General features: G+C 46.2%; 2 protein-coding genes across 4 annotated transcripts in view; both read right to left on the reverse strand.

The window, feature by feature from the left end:
- The window catches only part of smad7 (SMAD family member 7), a 15,488-nt gene extending 10,351 nt beyond the window's left edge, over window positions 1–5,137 (reverse strand). Inside the window, exons 1-2 of the mRNA XM_027004287.3 lie at window positions 3,594–5,137; window positions 2,587–2,640 (exon numbers count right to left, since the gene is read on the reverse strand). Coding sequence (XP_026860088.1) covers window positions 2,587–2,640; window positions 3,594–4,059 — 520 coding nt within the window. The 5' untranslated portion in view covers window positions 4,060–5,137. The remainder of the gene's footprint in view (window positions 1–2,586; window positions 2,641–3,593) is intronic.
- Window positions 5,138–12,829: 7,692 nt separating this feature from the next.
- dym (dymeclin) overlaps window positions 12,830–19,953 on the reverse strand; it is a 56,777-nt gene continuing 49,653 nt past the window's right edge. For all 3 annotated transcript variants that reach the window (XM_081718803.1, XM_035527043.2, XM_035527042.2), the window contains one exon: window positions 12,830–14,798. In XM_081718803.1, the coding sequence (XP_081574929.1) occupies window positions 14,649–14,798 (150 nt within the window). In that variant the 3' untranslated portion in view covers window positions 12,830–14,648. The remainder of the gene's footprint in view (window positions 14,799–19,953) is intronic.

A 19,953-nucleotide genomic window follows, 5' to 3' on the forward strand; every position in this document is an offset into this window, starting at 1 on the left:
ATATACAGTTTAGCAGGATACACTCCATCAAGCCAAAAACAATGAAAGAGACAGGAAATGGCCTCAGCCTTGAAGGCTGTGTACAGTAAATTCTCTAAATGGCATGCCAGCAGACAGGGAAAACTCTTATTCTGTGTGTGTGTGTGTGTGTGTGTGTGTGTGTGTGTGTGTGTGTGTGTGTGTGTGATATGTGTGTGAGTGTGTGTAAAAGACTTCTAGCGCCATTAAGCAGCCCTCAACAGGACTTTGTGGGGTTTCCATAGTGATTAGAACTGCAGGTAATTATACATTCCATACAGAGAATATAAATACTTGGTAGTCCCACCCACCAACTCAACCAGCCAATCAAACGCCTCCTCTCTCAAAAGATTGTGCAACAGTTAAATGTCTGGACATGGAGTTTAAATGGAAACTCTGCTATCTCTCTGCCCCTAAACTTAACCAATCCACAACATGGCTTAAGATTCGATATTCAACAGCAGCCAGCAAGCCTACTAGTTAGCAACATGCCTGTATAATCATTATGAGAGGAGGGAAATCCATTGGTATTGACAGCACTGGGAATGTCAGTCTAGAAACAGCTGTTTAATGTCCTGTGCACTGCTGGACTGAGGGCACAGACATGTTGAGAGCAGAAGGATCTCCAGGGCTCAGCGCCTGGACTCCTCTGGGTTCCGGCCTCTCTTAGAGGACCGGTCAGCTGCCTGCAGTCGTAGCAGGTTCCCTCTGCTGTGGTCAAACTAATGAGATGTACAGTCAAACCTGAGACCTACTCACTGACCACAGAAAGAGAGGGAGGGAGGGAGAAAGAGAGAGAGAGAGAGGGAGGGAGGGAGGAGGAGGAGAGAGAGAGAGAGAGAGAAGAGAGAGAGAGAGAGAGAGAGAGAGAGAGAGAGAGAGAGAGAGAGAGAGAGAGAGAGAGAGAGAGAGAGAGAGAGAGAGAGAGAGAGAGAGAAGAGAGAGAGGCTGTGTGGCGTTTGGGATGCCCGTACTGTTATAGTAAGGTGACTGCTACACTACTCAGCCCCTGATACTGACACAAAATACACCCCCCCCCCCCAACACACACACACACAATCTCTCTCTTACATATACACAGAATCACACTCTAAAAGACACTCTCACACAAACACACACACATAAGCTCCTGTTTAGCCCAGACATCTACTATAGGCAAGTCACAGCAATGCTTTAAACTTCAAATTGTTGGTTCCACAAAAACACCCCTCGTCTCCGCGGAAACCCAGCCCAACCCCCTTGACCCCGACCCTCGGATGCAGCGAGGGAGTCCAGAAGCTTGAGAAGCCTTATGCTGGGACAGGGGGGTCTAGTTTCACCTCGTCCAGAGTGGGACTTCACAGCTCTCTCTCAATCAGCGTCTGTGGGTTTGCTTTGATTGGGGGTTAAACAATTGATATGCAAGTAACACAAATGACCCGCCCTTCACGCTCCACTGTGAAAGGTGTGTGTGTGTGTGTGTGTGTGTGTGTGTGTGTGTGTGTGCGTGCGCGTGTGTGTGTGCGTGTGTGTGAACAGGAGAAACATTAGCTCAGAGACCAGTGACAACAAAGCAGTAACAAAGGACTCAGTTTGACTAAATGAAGCAACTCTCCACAGTCTTGCTCTATTGTCCTATTAATATCTGTCTCTGACACACGCACACACCTTCATAGAAACACAGCTGTGGCGACAAATGACTTCCTCTTAGCATTGAGACACTCTCTCTTTCAGCAGAGATGCTGCATCTCCCAATCTCTCTCTCTCTCTCTCTCTCATGCAATAAGCAGTTAATGGAAGAGTCAGAGTCCTTAAAGGAAGCGCCGTCCCCAAACAGACCTTCCTCCACCATGGCGTCTCTTTCATTCACACACACGCACGCACACTCTTGCTTGCAAAAAAATTTGATTCATAAAAGCCATGACTAATGCCTAAGTGGATGACTCAGAACCAGCAAGCAAGCAAGAGGTTAATGTTATTCCCCCTCTATATATCGCACACACCTTTTTTTCTAACTCAAAACATTACCCTGCGAGAAGAGACGGGGGCAGGCCTTTTAATTAACCCACAACGAACACAGGCGCTCATCTGCCTCAGCATAACGAGAAAGACTGACAGAAAGTAAGCGAGAGAAGAAAAGGGAGGATGGGTGTTGTGCGCAGACACTCCCAAAACCTCAGATTAATTCAGCAGATAAAGAATGGCTCCAAAGATCTCTCAACATCTCCCCCTGTGCGTGAGCCACATCTCCTCCGCTTATCAGAACTGCCCATTCACCTGCCCCACCCTGGTGCCAGGCTGGAGTGAATTTAGGCTCTGGCCTCCTGCTATTCCTGCCTGGCAGACTGGCTGCTTTTCTGTCTATGATAAATTCAGCAGAAGAACACATCACTGGGAGTCTGTGTTGTAGTTCTCTCTCTCTCTCACACACACACACACACACACACACACACACACACACAGTGAGTGAGAAACAGCACTTTCTTGTAGTTTGTGAGAGGGGAAATTTGATAAAAGTAGAATTATAAATTAATTATAAAAATAACGATTGCAAGAGCAGAACGACAACATATTAAAAAACAAACTTACCGGGTGGTTTAAGAAAGTCCATCGGATAGCGTGAGTACGGAGGAGGAGGGGATTCTACCAAAACAGAAGAGAAGAGCGACCATGAGCAAACGTAGAAGATAGAAACTTCTGATAACACCTGGCACTCTTTTGGAAAGCTGTTTGTCTCAGCAGAGAGGACCGCAGGCAGGGCACCGCGGCGGCGATCGCCTTGATGCTCGGCACACAGATAAACACGGAGCCGCCCGGCGCCAGACTCCGCGAGAGGCGGGGGGTGGGGGGGGCTCTTTTGGCCGGAGACCGAAAAGCCGTGATGACTGCAAACCGACTTTACCCCCTAGCGAACCAGGGCCTCGCAAAAGTTGAACATTAATCGATGTCAATGTACAGAGGGTGAAGTCTTAGAAAAAAAATTTGCCTGCAACTGCCAGGAAAATACCGGGGATTGAGTTTCCTGTTTAAATAACATTAACGTAACCCTGGGCCATTCTCTTCATCAAGTTTCTAACGGATGTATATAAGAGAATAAAAAAGGCCTTTTCAGTGAATTTTAATAGACACCGAACATGCTTAGTCAATTGTAGCGACATAATGATAAATGTTAATAGGAGAGTAAACGCAAAGGAAAGCTAATAGCCATGTTTTTGACCATACGGGCAAAACCAGAGCCTCATCAGAACTAACGAAGGTCGGATAACATGCTGCTTATGAAAACTTGTTCACTCGTACACAGCTGCCGTCACCAGCCAGTGGGCTGTAAATCTTCGCAGGCTCCAGTGTAATAGGAAGCAGGAGATGACATATTAACGCGCTTGGCTTATTGGCGTAGTCACTATTACAACATCTCAAAACTCGGCAGCTGCTGAGAGCGACAAAAAGGCAGCACAAAGCATCCCATCTCCTCTGCCCCTTATAACACCGCAATGACCGGCGTTAAGACACACCACAGACCGATAACTAACCCCCTCCAACTGGAACCACTGGGAGGAGACGGTATTTTTAGACCCGAATTGAAAGCGAGCGCTTACCTAGTTCGCACAGCCTGCTCATGTGGTGCGGGTTGCAGCAAACTAGCTCTGGATTCATTTTCCCATACGATTCACAGCAAGGTAGCCTCTTTAACTCCGAGGAGTGGCGGAGGTCCGGCCAGCGGAACACTTTAAAGAGCAGCAGAGGGAGAGGGTAACACGGCTGACCCACTTTGGTGTCCACTTTGCTCGGGAGGAGAAGACAGGGGCTCCGCGCGCCACCTTTCGACTCCACCGCCTGCAAAAGCACCTCCAAATGTTTCTCTTTTATTTTTTTCAGTATCGAGTGGGTCAGTGCTTTCAGTTCAGCCTCCGTCCCGGGGTTAGACCGGCCAGCCTTGGGCGTTTTAGCCATACAGCAGCCCCCGGATCCATGCGTTCCCGGATCCGCCTCCCCGTCGCCCTCGACGGGCGCACGGCTCCTCCAGAGTCGTCGGACGAGCCCCGATCGTTTGGTCCTGAACATGCGGGACGAAAAGAGGGTTTCCCGGCTAAAAAACGAGCATGATGTCCGCAAATCATGAAGATTCCGGGATCCGAGTCCAGGCAACGCCAAGCAGCCTGAGAGGATACTGTGGAAAAGCTGGAAGCTGGAGCAGCAAAGACAATCTGTAGCATACGCCAGACTTTAATTTTATACAAACTAAGCTACACAAAAATCCTCAACAGGACAGTATTTACTCTCAGGTCAGTCTGTCACCCAGCTTATGATAACGCTGTCAACATTTAAAAAATAATCATCTTTAAAATATCCCCGTCAAAAAGGAGAGAGAAAAAACTGAAGAGCAGCAAAGAAGAAACTGTAAGGGAGCAAAACTAAGGCTGTTATTAACGCTACATGCGTGCCTTAAACGCGCTGTAAGTAACTCTTTATGACCAATGTGCGGCTGTGATGTCGCCACAGAACCGGGAAACGTTGGCAGGGTTAATGTGCTGGAATTAAAACAATCCGTTAGAAGCCGAAGTCGCCCCGGTATTCTTCGCTTAAATCCACACAATTCTTGATCCGATTTCAGACATTTGCGGTCTCTCAGTGGATGCTGTCCGTCGTGCTTTCCTTTCCTCCAAACAGTCTATCCGACCATGTATGCTGCAGCGCTAATCTTCAGCATATATCTGATCCCATCGTTTGTAAGGAAACAAATGTTCTTCTCTAGAGAGCCAAAGCGCACTCGAGTATATCCACGTCTGACCCGACGGAGAGCCTGGAGAAGGGAAAAAAAATCTACCCGAGAGAAATACTTGCGTTTTCGACTGAATACCCTACACTACATAGCGTAGCCGACGTCCGTTTTACCACAACTAAAGCTCCGAAAACCCGAACTTCAGTTCTCCAGCTGCACGAAGTCTCGGAGCCTGAGAAACATGCGAGCGCAGCAGCGACAAAGAGACGCGGTGCGTCTTCAGCGGAGGCTGGGGAGTGAAGTGCCCTTGCCTGCGCTCGCCGCTGCGCGCACAGCGCCGTCTCCAGTGCGCATTGGCGCGCCCCGTCACGTGGTTGTCTAGACACCCTGTCGCTTAAAAAAAGTGATTGTGTTGCGCAAACACCAGATCAAGTAGCTTACTACCAGAGAACATCAGTTTTAAAGGTTACATTTTTCCGAAAGTTTCAAAAGTTATCAACGCTAGGTTGAAACGTTGACAAAAAACAAAGGTTTCTTACGGACTGCTGCCCATAACCTTACGATGTTTTAGAAGAGGCCTAGCAGGGCTGCTTCTGGGTTACTTGGGGTTGTTTGGCAAGATCTTGGTAAGAACGTTCATAACGCCTTTCACCATATTGCCATTCACTATTTTTTACGCGTTATTATAAATTGGAGTCGTTCAAACCTCCGCGGATTCTATATTATTATAGTTGTTGTAATCGTCGTCATCATTACTGTGCACGAACACTGCGTGTGAATGTACGTATAATAAGCCTCACTGGCAGTCGGAAGCAAGGACAGAGACTGCTGCCGCCTTCTGGTTAAATCCTAACTTTGACGTGCGCCATTCCTGCCGGCTTCCCTCTGCAGTCAATATCGTGTTCACTCTCGCATGGGCTGTGGGGACCAGCCATTTTAACAGAGCACTCCATCACCTCGCAACCTACACCTGCGCTGCTTGGATGACAGCCGGAGAGGACGCCTGCACCTTTATTCTGGCGCGCCAGCCTCCATTACAATAATGGTCTCGGCACGAAGGTGAGAGACTCGTGCGCAAAGACAGGGCGCGCGCTCACACTTTCAGAATGTCACCCCCCCCCCCCCCCCGCCGCGCGCCCTTTTTTCTCTACCAGGACAACTCTTGCAGGGATAGCTAACCTTTTAGGCGCGCGCAGTGTGCACGTTTAGCCTTTAGGAGTGTCACTTCTGCGCAAACACGCACGTGTACTCGTGACACGAAGGGCTATTTAAGACTTACGTCATTTTTAACGACTGGAAATACGCACGGAACGAGTTTTATGCACATTGCGTGCAATAGGCACATGTTAAACAAAACTTATTAAATTAACCGACGTTTATTCAATACTCAAACGGCTGAAAAAAATAAATATTTTCTTCTGGCTTGAGGTGACCTAACCTCATTTGGAGATATTGCGTTTGAGACAAACTTCGAGAGCAAATAAATAAATGAATGAATGAATAGGGGACCTAGATAACATCTGGCCCTTGGAGTGACTGTAGGCAGACAGAGCGCTGTTGTTGCCTAATTGTGCCCTAGACAGTAGGGGAGGCGCAGTATGTTAATGTGGGTGCCAGTCTACGTCGCTGCAGGGCAGAAAAGAGGATGATAATGATGATGATGGGCTGTGTGCGCTCGAGAGGCGCCGCCACTCAACGGCTCGCGCCCTATTGTTCGCGGATTCCCCACTGGCGCCGCGCGCCCGCAGCCCTGCGCATTGTACGCGCGTCTGGAAGCGTGACCGCAGACGGACGCAGGGGAGGTTTCTGAGCGGGGGACGGTGAACTGGAGTTCGGGGGAAACTCGCATTTTGGTTAAATCTCCCCCACTGCTTTCATTAGACCCCCTTTTGTGGTCGCGCAAAAAAAAAGGGGGGGGGGGGGGGGCTTAAGTCATTAGGCCGATATGTTAATAAAAACGGAAACGGGCGTCAAATTTCTAAGTCTATTCAAAATAAATAAACACAGATGACAAAGAATGCGTCACTTTTAATGGGGAAAATGACACAACTACTTCAAGTTAATAGAAGAGCACACGATCACAACACCAAACACTTCAAAAGGGGAAAAAGCAGAAAAAGGGAGAAAACACTTTTTTAAATATACATAAAATTTGTGATGTTTCCTTTGTGCACAATTAAAAGGTGTGACAAATATGTCAGTGTAAATGCACAAACTTGGGGAAAAATAAAGCCAAACTGAAATACACATTTGATCGTGTTGAGCATTTTTGTAGTCCTGGCAAACATGGCATCAGTATCAAACCCACTGTGAACACAAACGCTACGTCAACCAGATCAAGTCTGAATACAGTTTAAATGAAGTACTTTGAATACATTTTTAATGAATACATTTTAAAATCAACTTTTATTTATTTTTACAACGTGCATGGATGCGTCCTGTGTCTCAAACTATTTACAAACCCACAAAGGCAAGTCCTGGCATGAAACATAATTGGAGACTGGAGTTTGACATTTTAGGGAAATGTGTCCTAAGGGACGTATTTGTGGAGCACAGTCGTGTGAGAGAATGGTGACATTTGGGGGGGTGATGGTCTCATGGACATTGCACGTTGTCCTTAATAACCAAGTATTTAAAATGGCTGACACAAAATAAAACACTGAAAAAGAACTGGTAGCTCAGTTGTACTTACAAATATTGGACACGCTCAGCAGCTACCAAACGGATGATAGCAGATTAAAGCAGGACGCCAAGGCGTGTTGACAAATGTTACTCCCCACACATGAACCACATGCGAACAGGGCACAGGAAGCAGCCTGACCCTCACCTCGCTGATGAGGTCAAAGGTCATGCTGGCTTGTCAGACCGAGGGCGGAATGAAGGCAGTCCTACGGAGAGGACATCAGGTGCCCACGCTGGCGCCAAGCTCACAGCCAGACCCACGACAAAGCTGCAACCTCATCACAACTCCTCCTCCAGCCGGTTAACGTCCGGCTATGGATCCTAGCAACGTTCGCTGGAAAAGAAGCAGCTCCATTTGTGGTGACGTTTCTGCGTATGACTCAGAGAAGTGAACACAGAATGAAGGGGACAGACAGATGTGCCATTCCAAGTTATGAAATAATGTCATAAGGATACTGAAGAAATACACTGAAGTGTTTTCTAATACTTTGAGCCATTAAGAAGTATTCTTAAATAATTCAAGGTAATACAAATTCTCTTTTAAAAAAGGGGGACCCTATTAGAAAGTCAAATGTAAAAAAAATTTATTTATATAGCAAAGCAGCTTTACAAATGTCCAAGACCAAGTCCCCAGTGAGTGAGCCAAAGGGGACAGTGGCAAGGAAAAGCTCTCTAGAGCACAAGGAAAAAACTTTGAGAGGAACCAAGATTCGGGGGGGGGGGGGGGGGGGGCATCCTTCTCTGTTTGACAAAAGTGAACTTAGAAACCTGCATGAAGAGGCATGTTGGGGTTTTTTTTGTCATGCACCAAACATTCTAAACTCAAGACATTGTTTTGAAGTAATGGCCATGAACGAAGTTCCTCTCCTTCACGTGATCGTTACCAGGCAAGGTAACTGTCTGCTGAGACCCGCAGTCTGATGTCCCCATATTAAGGGTCTCCCGTGAAAGACCAGAGCGCTCGCTCTGTTTAAAATTACCACAGTTATGCTGTTAAAAAGTATTGAACACATGAAGAAAGAGAGGTGCAAAAAGCCATGGAAAGTCATGACACCAGCTGAAATCCACCAGTAATTAGAACCCAATCCTGCCACTTGGTGCAAATTAAATATCAGATGGTTCAACTGATGGCCTTTAAAAAGGTGTCCAAGGTGCCAAGGTCCCACACGAGAAACATCTCATGATGGGTAAAACCTGTGAGCTCTCTCAAGACCTTCGCAACTTTATTGTTTCAAAACATACTGATGGCATTGGTGACAAGAATTTCTAAACTACTGAAGGTTCCATTGAGCACTGTGGGGGCCATAATCCGGAAGTGGAAAGAACATCATTCCACCATAAACCATCCACGACCAGGTGCTCCCCGCAAGATTTCAGACAGATAAAGAATTATCAGAAGAGTCAAGGACCACCTCTGGAGAATTACAGAAAGACCTGGAATCAGCAGATACAATTATTTCAAAGAAAACAATAAGTAATGCACTCAACTTCCCTGGCCTGTATGCACGCTCACCATGCAAGACACCATTGCTGAAGAAGAAGCATGTTGAAGCACGTTTAAAGTTTGCTCAACAACATTTAGAGAAGCCTGTGAAATACTGGGAGAATATAGTCTGGTCAGATGAGACCAAAATTGAACTCTTTGGATGCCATAATACACACCATGTTTGGAGGTCAAAAGGCACTGCATATCACCCCAAAAACACCATACCAACAGTGAAGTTTGGAGGTGGGAACATCATGGTGTGGGGCTGTTTTTCAGCATACGGCGCTGGCACGCTTCATATAATTGAAGGAAGGATGAATGGACAAACGTACTGAGACATTCTTGATAAAAATCTGCTGCCATCTACCAGGATGATGAAACGAGGGTGGACATTTCAGCAAGACAATGATCCCAAATACACAGCCAAGGAAACTCTCAACTGGTTTCAGAGAAAGAAAATAAAGCTCTTAGAATGGCCCAGCCAATCACCTGACCTGAATCCAACTGAAAATCTATGGAAGGAACTAAAGCTCAGAGTTCATAGAAGGAGCCCACAGAACCTTCAGGATTTGAAGAGTGTTTGTGTAGAAGAACGGGCCAAAATCACACCTGAGCAATGCATGCGACTAGTTACTCCATAGAGGAGGCGCCTTGAAGCTGCCATCACTGACAAAGGCTTTTGTACAAAGTATTAAATACATTTTAGTAAGTGTGTCCAATACTTCTTCTGTGTCATTTCTCATTATTACACAACTTAATTTATGGACATCTATGGTTTGTTTTCTTTGCATGCACGGATTGGATGAGTTGTTACCGACATCTGGTGAGAATTTCATGTCAATAGCACCTTTAGAAATATATTTACTTAGAAAATTGGTGACGTGTTCAATACGTGTTTCATCCGCTGTATGTTCTCAGGACCTGCCGCGTAATTGCGTCCTGTAATTACTCACCCGATATCTACGCTGGAAGCAGACGAAGCTTAGGGTCTGGGTACAGAGGTATGAGCACGTGTCAGCCAGCAGATGAGCGCGCGGGGGGGGGGGGGGGGGGGGGATGCCAGCTATTGAACGTGCTTTCAGTAAAAGGTTTGAATGGAAGGGATAAATGAAAGATGAATGGTGGTTAAAAAAAAAAAAAAACACATGTACAAAGAAATGAAGAAAACCCAGAAAAGGGAAGGAGGGTAGAATTAGATACCACATATGAAAGAAACTTAAAAAAAGAAAAACCAAAAAGCACAGGAGCCTGAGTAGAGTGCACACTCTAGTAGGACAGAGACCGTGCGTCATCTGGTGCAGTGGTCAACACACAATGTTCCCTCTGAAGGAGAACGGAGACAGGACAGCCCAGCAGTGGACACGTGTCCCCGTGTCATTACGGTCTCCTTCAGCCTCGCTCTCCCTCTGCCACTGGAGCAGGACGCCATATGCCAGGCTGCGCCCCTGATTTGCCCCTCTCTGTGAAAAGGAGGGATTGTAGCAGCTCAGAGGGGTTTATGACTGAGTGCTGAACTCTAGACCTTAGTTTTATGAGTCTTATATGGCACTGGAGTGCACTGTAAAATCAGGCTCTGCTACCTTAAGGAGTTCCAACGGCATTTGAGAGGCGAGAGTTCGGCCTGTTGCCCCGCAGACAAAACGCAACAGGTCAGACTCCCAACCACAAATGCACGGCAGACACCATGCGGGAGAGAGAAATCCCTCTTGGTTGTCAGGTGGTCTCTGGTTTTGCATTCTGGGATCAGTGTTGTTCACCAAAAAACTCCAGCTGGGACGGAGAAGGGCAGCAGACACCGCCGTCGCCACAGTGACGCTCACCGGGTGGCACGGATATCCGTTACATGGGGGAGTTTTGGGTTTCACCCAGACGTTTGACCCAGCTGTTCACCGTTAGCCCTATGCAGCACACACTCTGAGAGCGAGAATGGGCGGCCTTCTACAGCACAACTCACTCGGGATTCAGCGTGGGGAGACTCAGGACCCTCTGCTCCGACTGTTCTCCTTTGAATTTTCAAAGCACCGTTTCAGAGTTCCACAAAGGCACCATAGACTAATGGTCTAGTAGTTTCACACAAATTAAGCAAACATCTTAGTATGGGCCACTTTACAAGTAAAGAAAAACAGGAACAGTTTCACACCTATGACTACCACTTAATGACACCCTGCGTTTTCCCAGAGGAAACCAAACAAAAGGCGGATGATCAAACATTCCAAAAACAAAGAACAAATAAGGAGAAGGAATACAAGAAGGAAACAAACAGCCCATCAGCTCATACAACACAAACAGCTCCCAGGTCAGCGTTATCCCTCAGGCTGCAGGGAATGCACACAGACAAGCAGAATTACAAAGAGTAAAGTGCTGTGTAACAAGCGTTCGTTATGCTTGGGGTGGTTGGTTTGTAAGCTCTCCAGCTCTTCCACCAACCGCTGTCTCCCCATCTCATCACCTTGCTTCATGCCACTCACAAACCCCAGAAGCATCTGTGGTCCTGAAGGAGATTACTCATTTAAGCAGATCTGAGAGCAGCTTTGCTGTGTCTCTTGAATTGCTTAAGATTGGGACGTTTGGTTAAAAAAAAAAAAAAAGGTGGAACAAGAACAGCGTAATATGGCACCTTTCGCCCCAAGACCTGCAGCGAAACAGCATCAGGCAGTGGTCGACGGGAAATACAATTCCCAGAATCCCAGAGTGCATTCATCAGTGGCTGTCACCTGAAAGGCAAAGCTAGGAGTAGGTAAGGTGACCTCCCAGGTAACAAGTCATTACAGCAAGACCTCACCCATCTGTTGTTTCTGCCAGGGCTGTACGCACACATGCGCACACACACACACACACACACTCCGAAAATGTGTACAAACATGTTCATAAGCAAATACAGAGCTCGCCAATAGTTCATAACTTGGCGCAGAGTAAATAGATATATTTAAGGAATGTCTGATGAGAAAAGAGAATTACTTTGGAAAAATGCTATAATTCTGGAATATAGTTCTTCAATTGATTCTTTAAAAAACAGCCAAAAAGCAACATTCCAAGTTAATCCTTTTTTCCAACATTCCAAAGAAAAGCAGTCTAAGGAACATCACGTTCGCAGCGACTGTGAGATGCACTGGTCATCGGTCCCTCTTCCACTTGAAACTTGAGCGGCAGTTCTGTTCACTGGACTGGGACAGAGTCCATTCATGAGAGCCGGACAGTATTACTTGGGAAAGTGGAATAATAACACAACTATGTTTTTAGGCTTCTTCCTGTTATTTTTCTTGTATGTAGTACAGCCAGGAGAATAACGTGTGCCTCAGCTGCACGGTGAAAGTAAACAAAGACCAAATAAAACTCACAAATACAGAACGTGCACAACAGCTGCCTAAACGCCCACAGAAAAATATTCGAGGCCAAAACCATACACATGGAGTTGTGATAAGAATACAGGAGGCCATTAAGGCCTGAACTAACGTCTACAATTTCAGGCGCCATTTTAAGAGCGCCCTCTGATGTGAGTTTGCTCTTTCGGTGACCTGCAATTACAGTAAACGCTGGCTTCCTGTTCACTTGAGAGGAAAAACACACACACACATACACAAACCCCCCGACCCATGGGAGAAGAGGGGAACAGTGAGAGGAGGAATAGTGTGCATGTTGGCTCCTGTATTTTAAACGGCCTTTTAGCTGCAGCTTGTGAGTGGTGAAGATAGCCGGCGATTTCACATCCCACAGTGGCTGTTCTACAACAGGCACACATGCCAAACAGCTACCAACCGCACTATTACCGCGTCAGTACAAAAAAAAAAAAAATACAAGAAAGAAGCAACAGAAAAAGAGCAATCGAACAAAAATTCACACATTTGGTAATGGGACAGAAAAGGAATTAAGGAGAAAATTAAAAAAGGTTTGCATCATTTATATTGTATATAACAATTTAAAACAAACAAAAACACAAAAAGGTGTTCAAGCTGGACATTAATGTTTATTGGTGGCAATTTATATGGCAAGAGCAGAACAGAGTATTTCTAGGGTTCATCATCACCACCCTCCTTATTTCCGTTTCCTGAGTGAACAGTAACATTGTACAGCTTCTGATCTTCCTCGAGTTCAACTGATTTAACAAACAAAAAAATGTTAAGTCCTGCTTAAGTTCTTAATATGCATGTATGCAATATTTCAAATATTATATAAACTCTGTTGACATGAAACCATCCTGAAGTGTGTTTGTGTGACCAGGAGAACAGTGTGGCATGACACTGCCTCCGTAGAACACACGAGCACTGGACGTAGCGGCCCCTATGTGCAGCTGCTCTCTCTCTCACACACACACACACACACACAGGCCTACGGCATACAATCAACTACCAACATAAAGGTGTGTGTGTGTGTGTGGTGGGGGTGGGTGTGTTATCAATGCTGACTAAATAGAAGAAAAGGGCTTCAGTTTTCAGTGGTGCGACAGTGGTGCTCTGAAATGGGCCGACACAGGAACACAGCCTCAGTGACTAGCAGGTGACATAATTACATAATCAAGTAGACTCAAACGAGATTTGAGGAAAATGCCCCCAAAACACATGCGCACGCACACACACACACACTCCACAAGCGTTTCAAAGTACTTCTGATTCTGTAGGAGGTGAAACCAGTTTGTAACACTTAAGAGAACCAAGGTGACTGATTCATGAGGTGAAGTGATTCATGAGGTGAAGACCAGTTTTTAAAGCCTCAGAAGCACTTTGCTTGAACAGCTAATGATGTTTCTTTGTAAATCTTGTGTACAATGGGATTTTTATTACATCTTTACAGCACATAGGCACTACTCTCTGGAATCATCATCTCTCTTCCACACACATACACAGGCGCGCGGAAGAATAAAACCTGTCTATTTAACATGCTGTAGCTGTATGTTTATCTATGAATGTACATGCGTTTTTAAAAATCTATGATGTGTTATAGTCCATACACAGATTATTTACATGTAGAATTTCCTTAGATAAGCATCTAAAATAATTTCTATTTGTACTGGCTTTAGAAATGAGGGCAGTTTTGTTATTTGAGACTGTGTACAAAAGTACTACTGCTCAAACAAAAAAGATGCTTTTATAGTTAAGGGAAACATTTATAGCAATAAATAAATACCTCTTTAAAACATATCTAAGAAAACAAATAACAATAAACAACAACAACAACAACAACAAGGATAATAAAAACTATTGTATGCAACAGGTTTAATGACATGGCAATACACTAGTATGATCAGAACTATTATAAAGGCTAGATCAGGACAACGATGACCTTTCAGTTCAAGCATTAAGCTTTTCAACAAAAACTGGTGCGAAAAATTTAACGACTGCCCAAAATATCAAAATGACCCAAGGGAAAAACAAACATTCGCAAATATGAAAAAAGCAAAACAAATCCCCGTGTCAGTTTATCCTTTGAATCTTCCCTAACCAGTTATAAATGTATCAAGAAAACCTCTCAAAAACCAACATAAAGTTTAACAAAAGCTCAAGTTATAAAGCAACAAAAGAAAGTGGCTTTGAAGCCATGCTAAACAGGTTTTAAAACATGCTTCGCAACAGAGCTGCACTACACCCAGTAGTGCAGCTGTGCCAAATGGACCAATTGTCCAATAGCTGAGCAGTGTTTTGATTGACATGCCCGTTGAACTCTAGATGAGGTCTGATGGTGAAACTAGAGATAATGGAAGCCCAGGAGTCCGTTACGAGGAAGGGAGGCAAGAAGCGAGGGAAATGTAGCACACGTGTGTGCATACACTCAGGGTGAGTCCATGCTGAAGAGTTCAATTCCCTGAGAGTTCCAGTAGAGACCAACTCCAGAGTTAAAGACCAGAGACCAGACATACGGGATGAAGAAATCTTCAGGCTGGTCTTCCTCCACATACTTGAACTTCAGCTCCGGAAACTTCTACAAGGAAGACACAGGCACAGGCGCACACACACATACGCACACACTTTTATTTACATTCTAAAATTCAGCCTTAAATCAAATAATTTTCATGTACTTCAAATTCATGAATTCTGGTAACTTGGTGAAAACGCATGAAACCATCTGTAGGTTTAGTGAAAGGTAAGGCCCACCAGTGGCTGGCTCAGTTTGGATTACTCACTATACTAAAGTGTAAACAGGTTCCCTGTAGGTTGAAAAAAAACTCTGATTTCAGGTAACGTTCCCCATGTAATGGTGACTGTGCACTCTGTAATTCCATCTTCCTGTCAGGTAAATACATTTTAGCTCAATTAAGCAACAGGTATCTCAACACAGAGGGAAACTCCTCGAGAGGTTTTCATGTTTAAATAAAACTCTGTTAACCCACACGTAACTGGATCTGTCAGGCGACAAGTCTGTACGGAGCCATAACAATCTCTCTGCTGTCAGAGTGCAGTAGGTCACACCTGAAGGTATGGAGTTACCCACAATGCCCTGTGGTCCAAAACCAGCCCCGAGAGACCCAGTCTGCGGACGCGAGGCAGTGCGGAATGCTTTAGTTAGAGATCACCAGTGTCTGTGCACCAAGCCTGCTGGTTCAGAGGTCCCGCAGACACTGAAGGGCCATTCTACTGGTGTGACAATAGGTGTTCCTGGCAACAGAGTTCCTGGGTTCAAGGTTTTCTATTCTGAATGGTGCTTTGGCTCCATTTAAACAAAAACAGAACAAATAAATACTGCAATAATCATTGAAAAAAGGTAAGACTTCAGAGAAAGTCAACATTCTAAGAAAGCTCTGGCTAAGAAAATGCCTGCCATTTGTGGCCGTCTTGCACATCCTGAAGGGTTTTCTTCCATAATTGTTTTTTTCAGAGAAAACCTGTTCACTTCACTTCCCTTGTGAGTCGGCTAAACGGCATTCATGCATCGCAATCAATACCCGGCTCCAGTACCACACTCCTGGGTCTTACCTGTAACCTTCTCCACTGTGCTGAATAAAATAAAACTATACGGCGCTGGCTTGCTATGACCTCACGCCAACCACAGGGGGGGAAATGTCAAATGGTTCATATTCTCAAATGGACCTGCTATTTAAAAAAAATTGTGTCAACAGAAATGCTAAAAACTGGGATGATTTGAGCACAATCTGTTTACAAAGTTCTTACATTCTTCAGCACCTTCAACTATGACAAATATTTAGCCTAATAATGGCATGAGATCTGGTTTAACTGTATTTGTATCTCTATCAAATGATATCCTAGGCACTGCACTCAGCAGCCAGAGTAACCATGAACGCAAGACAAGTGAAACCAAAAGGAAACATCAAACATAAGGCCAAACTTGGCCAATGCACACAGTGTTACGACAAGGCACACCCTGACCCGCCTGGCCATCCCTGACCGAGAAACAGCACAAAAATGAACTCTGGAAACTCCGTAACTGAACTGCGTCTGTTTGAAGTCTCATCTAGCCTGATTCGACAGAAGGGGAGCAGCTCTTTCAGAGACTGGTCCGCCCTGGCCGACTCGACCCGCGTCCGAGCCAGGCCCAGGTGAGTGACAGCCAGCGCGCCAGCAGGTAGACGCCCGTGCCCCATCAATAATGCACCGTGGCCTGCTCAGGTTCCCCTGCGCGTCACGCCGCGGGAGACAGCGTCTGCCACGGCTCCCTTTCATCTAGGCACACAGGCAGAGCTGCAGTGGGCCAGGCCTGTCACCGTGCCAAACTGTCACTGTGCCAGCCTGGTTCTCGCCAGGGTCCTCCTCTCCTCGGCACCACGGCTCTCCTTTCACACAGCACAGACAGCGCCGTCTGGGAACCAGGCGCTTGAGCGAGAGGGCACACGCAGCCGGGACGTGAGACAAACCACGTCTGAGGTCATGACCCACAAAAGATGGTGTATATAATTGCGTCCAATCCACTGATTCTGGTTCCCAGGGTCTTGGGGCCACGACGGCAAACTTTAAACTGTAGTCTCACTTTCGGTGCAGTGCAGTGTATTTATACTGCGAATGTTTGTGGCAAAAAAATTCTACCAAAAAAGGAGTGACCATAAAACCATAAACACCATGACGACCACAAGGACAATCAGAAATGACTCTGATTGTTCAGGTGCAATTAGCAAAATTCAAATACAGATAAACTCATCACTGTAAATCCACTCATTTCTGCAATGGCAATTCCCACTAGACATTCTGTCTGTTTCTAGCAGGCCAGCAATATTAACACATGCTACCAGAAATAAGAACAAACCTGTCACCTCTGCCTTACAAAAAAAACACACAAACTGCACATCTGTCATGCCATGTCAACTCTGCTGTTCTTAGTGGTTTACAAGATCATTCAAGTTGTGCCCAACACCCACCCAACTACACCTCCAGTGTTTTCTGAGAAGTGCAGAACCAGTCATCGGTGGGTCATGAGGAGAGTGGACTTGATGAAGTCAGAGAGACAGAGTGAGTAAGTAAGTCAGACACACACACACACACACTTAAACAAAGGCATTCACCAATCAGTAACGTAGAGCCCCAGTACAGCGCTCACGTCAGCCGTGTGTTTTAGGATGTGTGCAGGTGTGTGGAACCCTATTTGCATCACAGGCTGTGTGCGTGAGTGCATTTGTATGTTTGTTCTTGGCACTCTGAGGCTTTCAAATCCAATTAGGAGGAGAGGAAAGTTAGGCAAACTCACTCACTCTTCTCTGAACCTGAAAAGTCAAACACACAGCACTACACACAACTGCTTTAACAACCTAGCCAAAAATAATGTACTGGCCCACCTAACTTACAAATATCAGACTATATGACCTTTGAAAATGTGAAAACAAATAGGACTATTATTCATCATCTTGACTCAACAGTTTACTGTAGCAGGTTACGCAGAAGACAAAGAAAGAATGTGTATGTTTGTCTGTGTGTGCGCGCGCGTACACATGTATGTTGGCACAGGGGTCATCTGTAGGTCTCTCTGGGGGCTGTATTGCAGTAGTCACCCTCCTTTTCTAGAGGAGCCAGACTGTCTCTGTCTTATCACTATGGAACAGCGCGCGTGCGCGCACACACACACACACACACACACACACACACACACACACACACGCGCGTGCCCTCTCTCTCTGCCAGCCAAACAAATTCCTCTGCCTCTGTCACTCTAGCCAATACACACTGCTCTCTCTGTTTCCCCTGAACAGATACAGAGCGACAAACAGAGAGAGATCAAGACAAAACGCAGTAGTGAAAGAGAGGTTCTGAAACACAAGAGACAAAAGAAAGACCGTTGAGAGAGCGAGAGAGGGAGAGAGAGAGAGGGAGAGAGAGGGAGGACAGTGCTCAGGGCGAGGGGAGGGAAGCGTGTGTGTGTGTGTGTGTGTGTGTCCAGCCCTGAATGCTGCTGTCTTTGTCTGTGTGTGCGTGCCTGTGAATGTGGCAGAATAGGGGCAGACTGTACCAGGCCAGTGAAGAGAGAACATCCCTCACCCTCCCGGGACCCTAATACTCATCTGCAGTGGCCAGTGTGTGTGTGTGTGTGTGTGTGTGAGAGAGAGTGTGAATGAGAGAATAAATCTGTCCGTCTAGACAAGCGTTTCTCAATTTCAGCAGGGGGTTTACCCAAGAGACTGCATGCGTGCGCACACACGAACAGCCAGGCAGAAAGAGAGAGAGACAGAGTGCGTCTAGACCCACAATCTGTTCCTCACACGGGGAAAAATACAAACACAACTGTATTGACATGCACACTGATTTACGGCTTCATTTTGAGCCGCAATGAAGACAAAGTCCTTTCTCTGTTCAATCACAGCCATTAGGCTCAAGCAGAGTTATCATTTATGATGTGTTTCTCTGAACATATGAAGGCACGTGCTGCTCACTTTTAGTTTAAATAAGAGCAAATCTCACCAGTTGCCGACCCACGACCAGTCACAGCTCTCCAATGCTGCGTTTCAGGCAAAGAGCACAAGCCAAATCCTTCACTGACTGGGATCTCTTGAAGATGATGCGGATCAGGCCCAGGCCAGGGAGTTACGGTGGCCACGCCCCCTCAAGCCCAGCCCAGCCAATGAATGCAGGAGGAAAGGTGTTCTCCAGGAAACATCAACACACGGGTTCAGAGCACACGGGTGTACCCACATGCGTGCGAGGACGCGCACATCATAAATGGCACATGCACCAAACCATCTGTGTTAAATAACTCCCTAAATCCCCTAAAAAATGTTTTTAAAAAAAGTCAACAAATCTCATTAAATATTTGGCTGTTAATCTCTACTGGTGATGAGACATTTGGTTGGAAAAATGAAGTGATTTTACACCCCCCCACAGATTTTTGATAAAGCACAATTCAGTAGCTTGACCAAGATGAGCAAATGATCCTACCACCTGCACCAATGAACAGACCAATCAGTTGGCCTGTCTGGTAAGCCCAGCTGAGGGTTTACTTCCGTGTGAAAATGTGGCAGAGGGAAGGATGAAGATGAAGAGAATGAAGAGGAGGAAACGAGAGAAGACCATCAGAGAGAGAGAGAGAGGGGATGAACTGAGCAATGGCAAAACTGACACAGATTCACTGGCAGCCATGTTGTGAAGTTAGCAATTAAGCTGTCAGACAAGATGTCTGCTAAAGACGTCACGGGGACATGCACGGCGATGACTGACAGCCGCTCTCCTGCCTGGTGGCTCACAGGTCACGGCGAACAGGTGCAGCGTCAGGCACTGTTAACAAGCTGTGACGACCCAGCGTCCAGTCCATGGCTCACGACTCAGAGCTGCACGGTTCCAGCCCACCACCTGAGCGCGTGCGGATCAGAGCCCCCCCCCCCCCCCCCCCCACACACACACACGTCCAGCAGTTTGATGCTGTTTCTTAGTGGGGAAGAACCTTCCGGAGATGGAGAGAGTTCCACACAAACACCTGGCTCTCCCTCCAACACAAAAATCACAGTCTCTGAAGACCGAAGAAGCAGACTGCTACACCACCTCCGTCTCCTCGCCCACGCACACTTGCACAGGCCTGGGGGGGGGGGGGGGGGTTTGAGGAAAAAGTGCTGCAGACAGTAAAAAAAAAAAAAGAAAACCCATCTTGCCTTGACCCCATCCGTTAAGCGATGAAAAAGATGGATGCACACATGTGACACCTGAGC

This window comes from Electrophorus electricus, chromosome 8 (assembly GCF_041902795.1).
Source record: "Electrophorus electricus isolate QZ-2024a chromosome 8, ASM4190279v1, whole genome shotgun sequence".
Lineage (NCBI taxonomy): Eukaryota > Metazoa > Chordata > Actinopteri > Gymnotiformes > Gymnotidae > Electrophorus > Electrophorus electricus.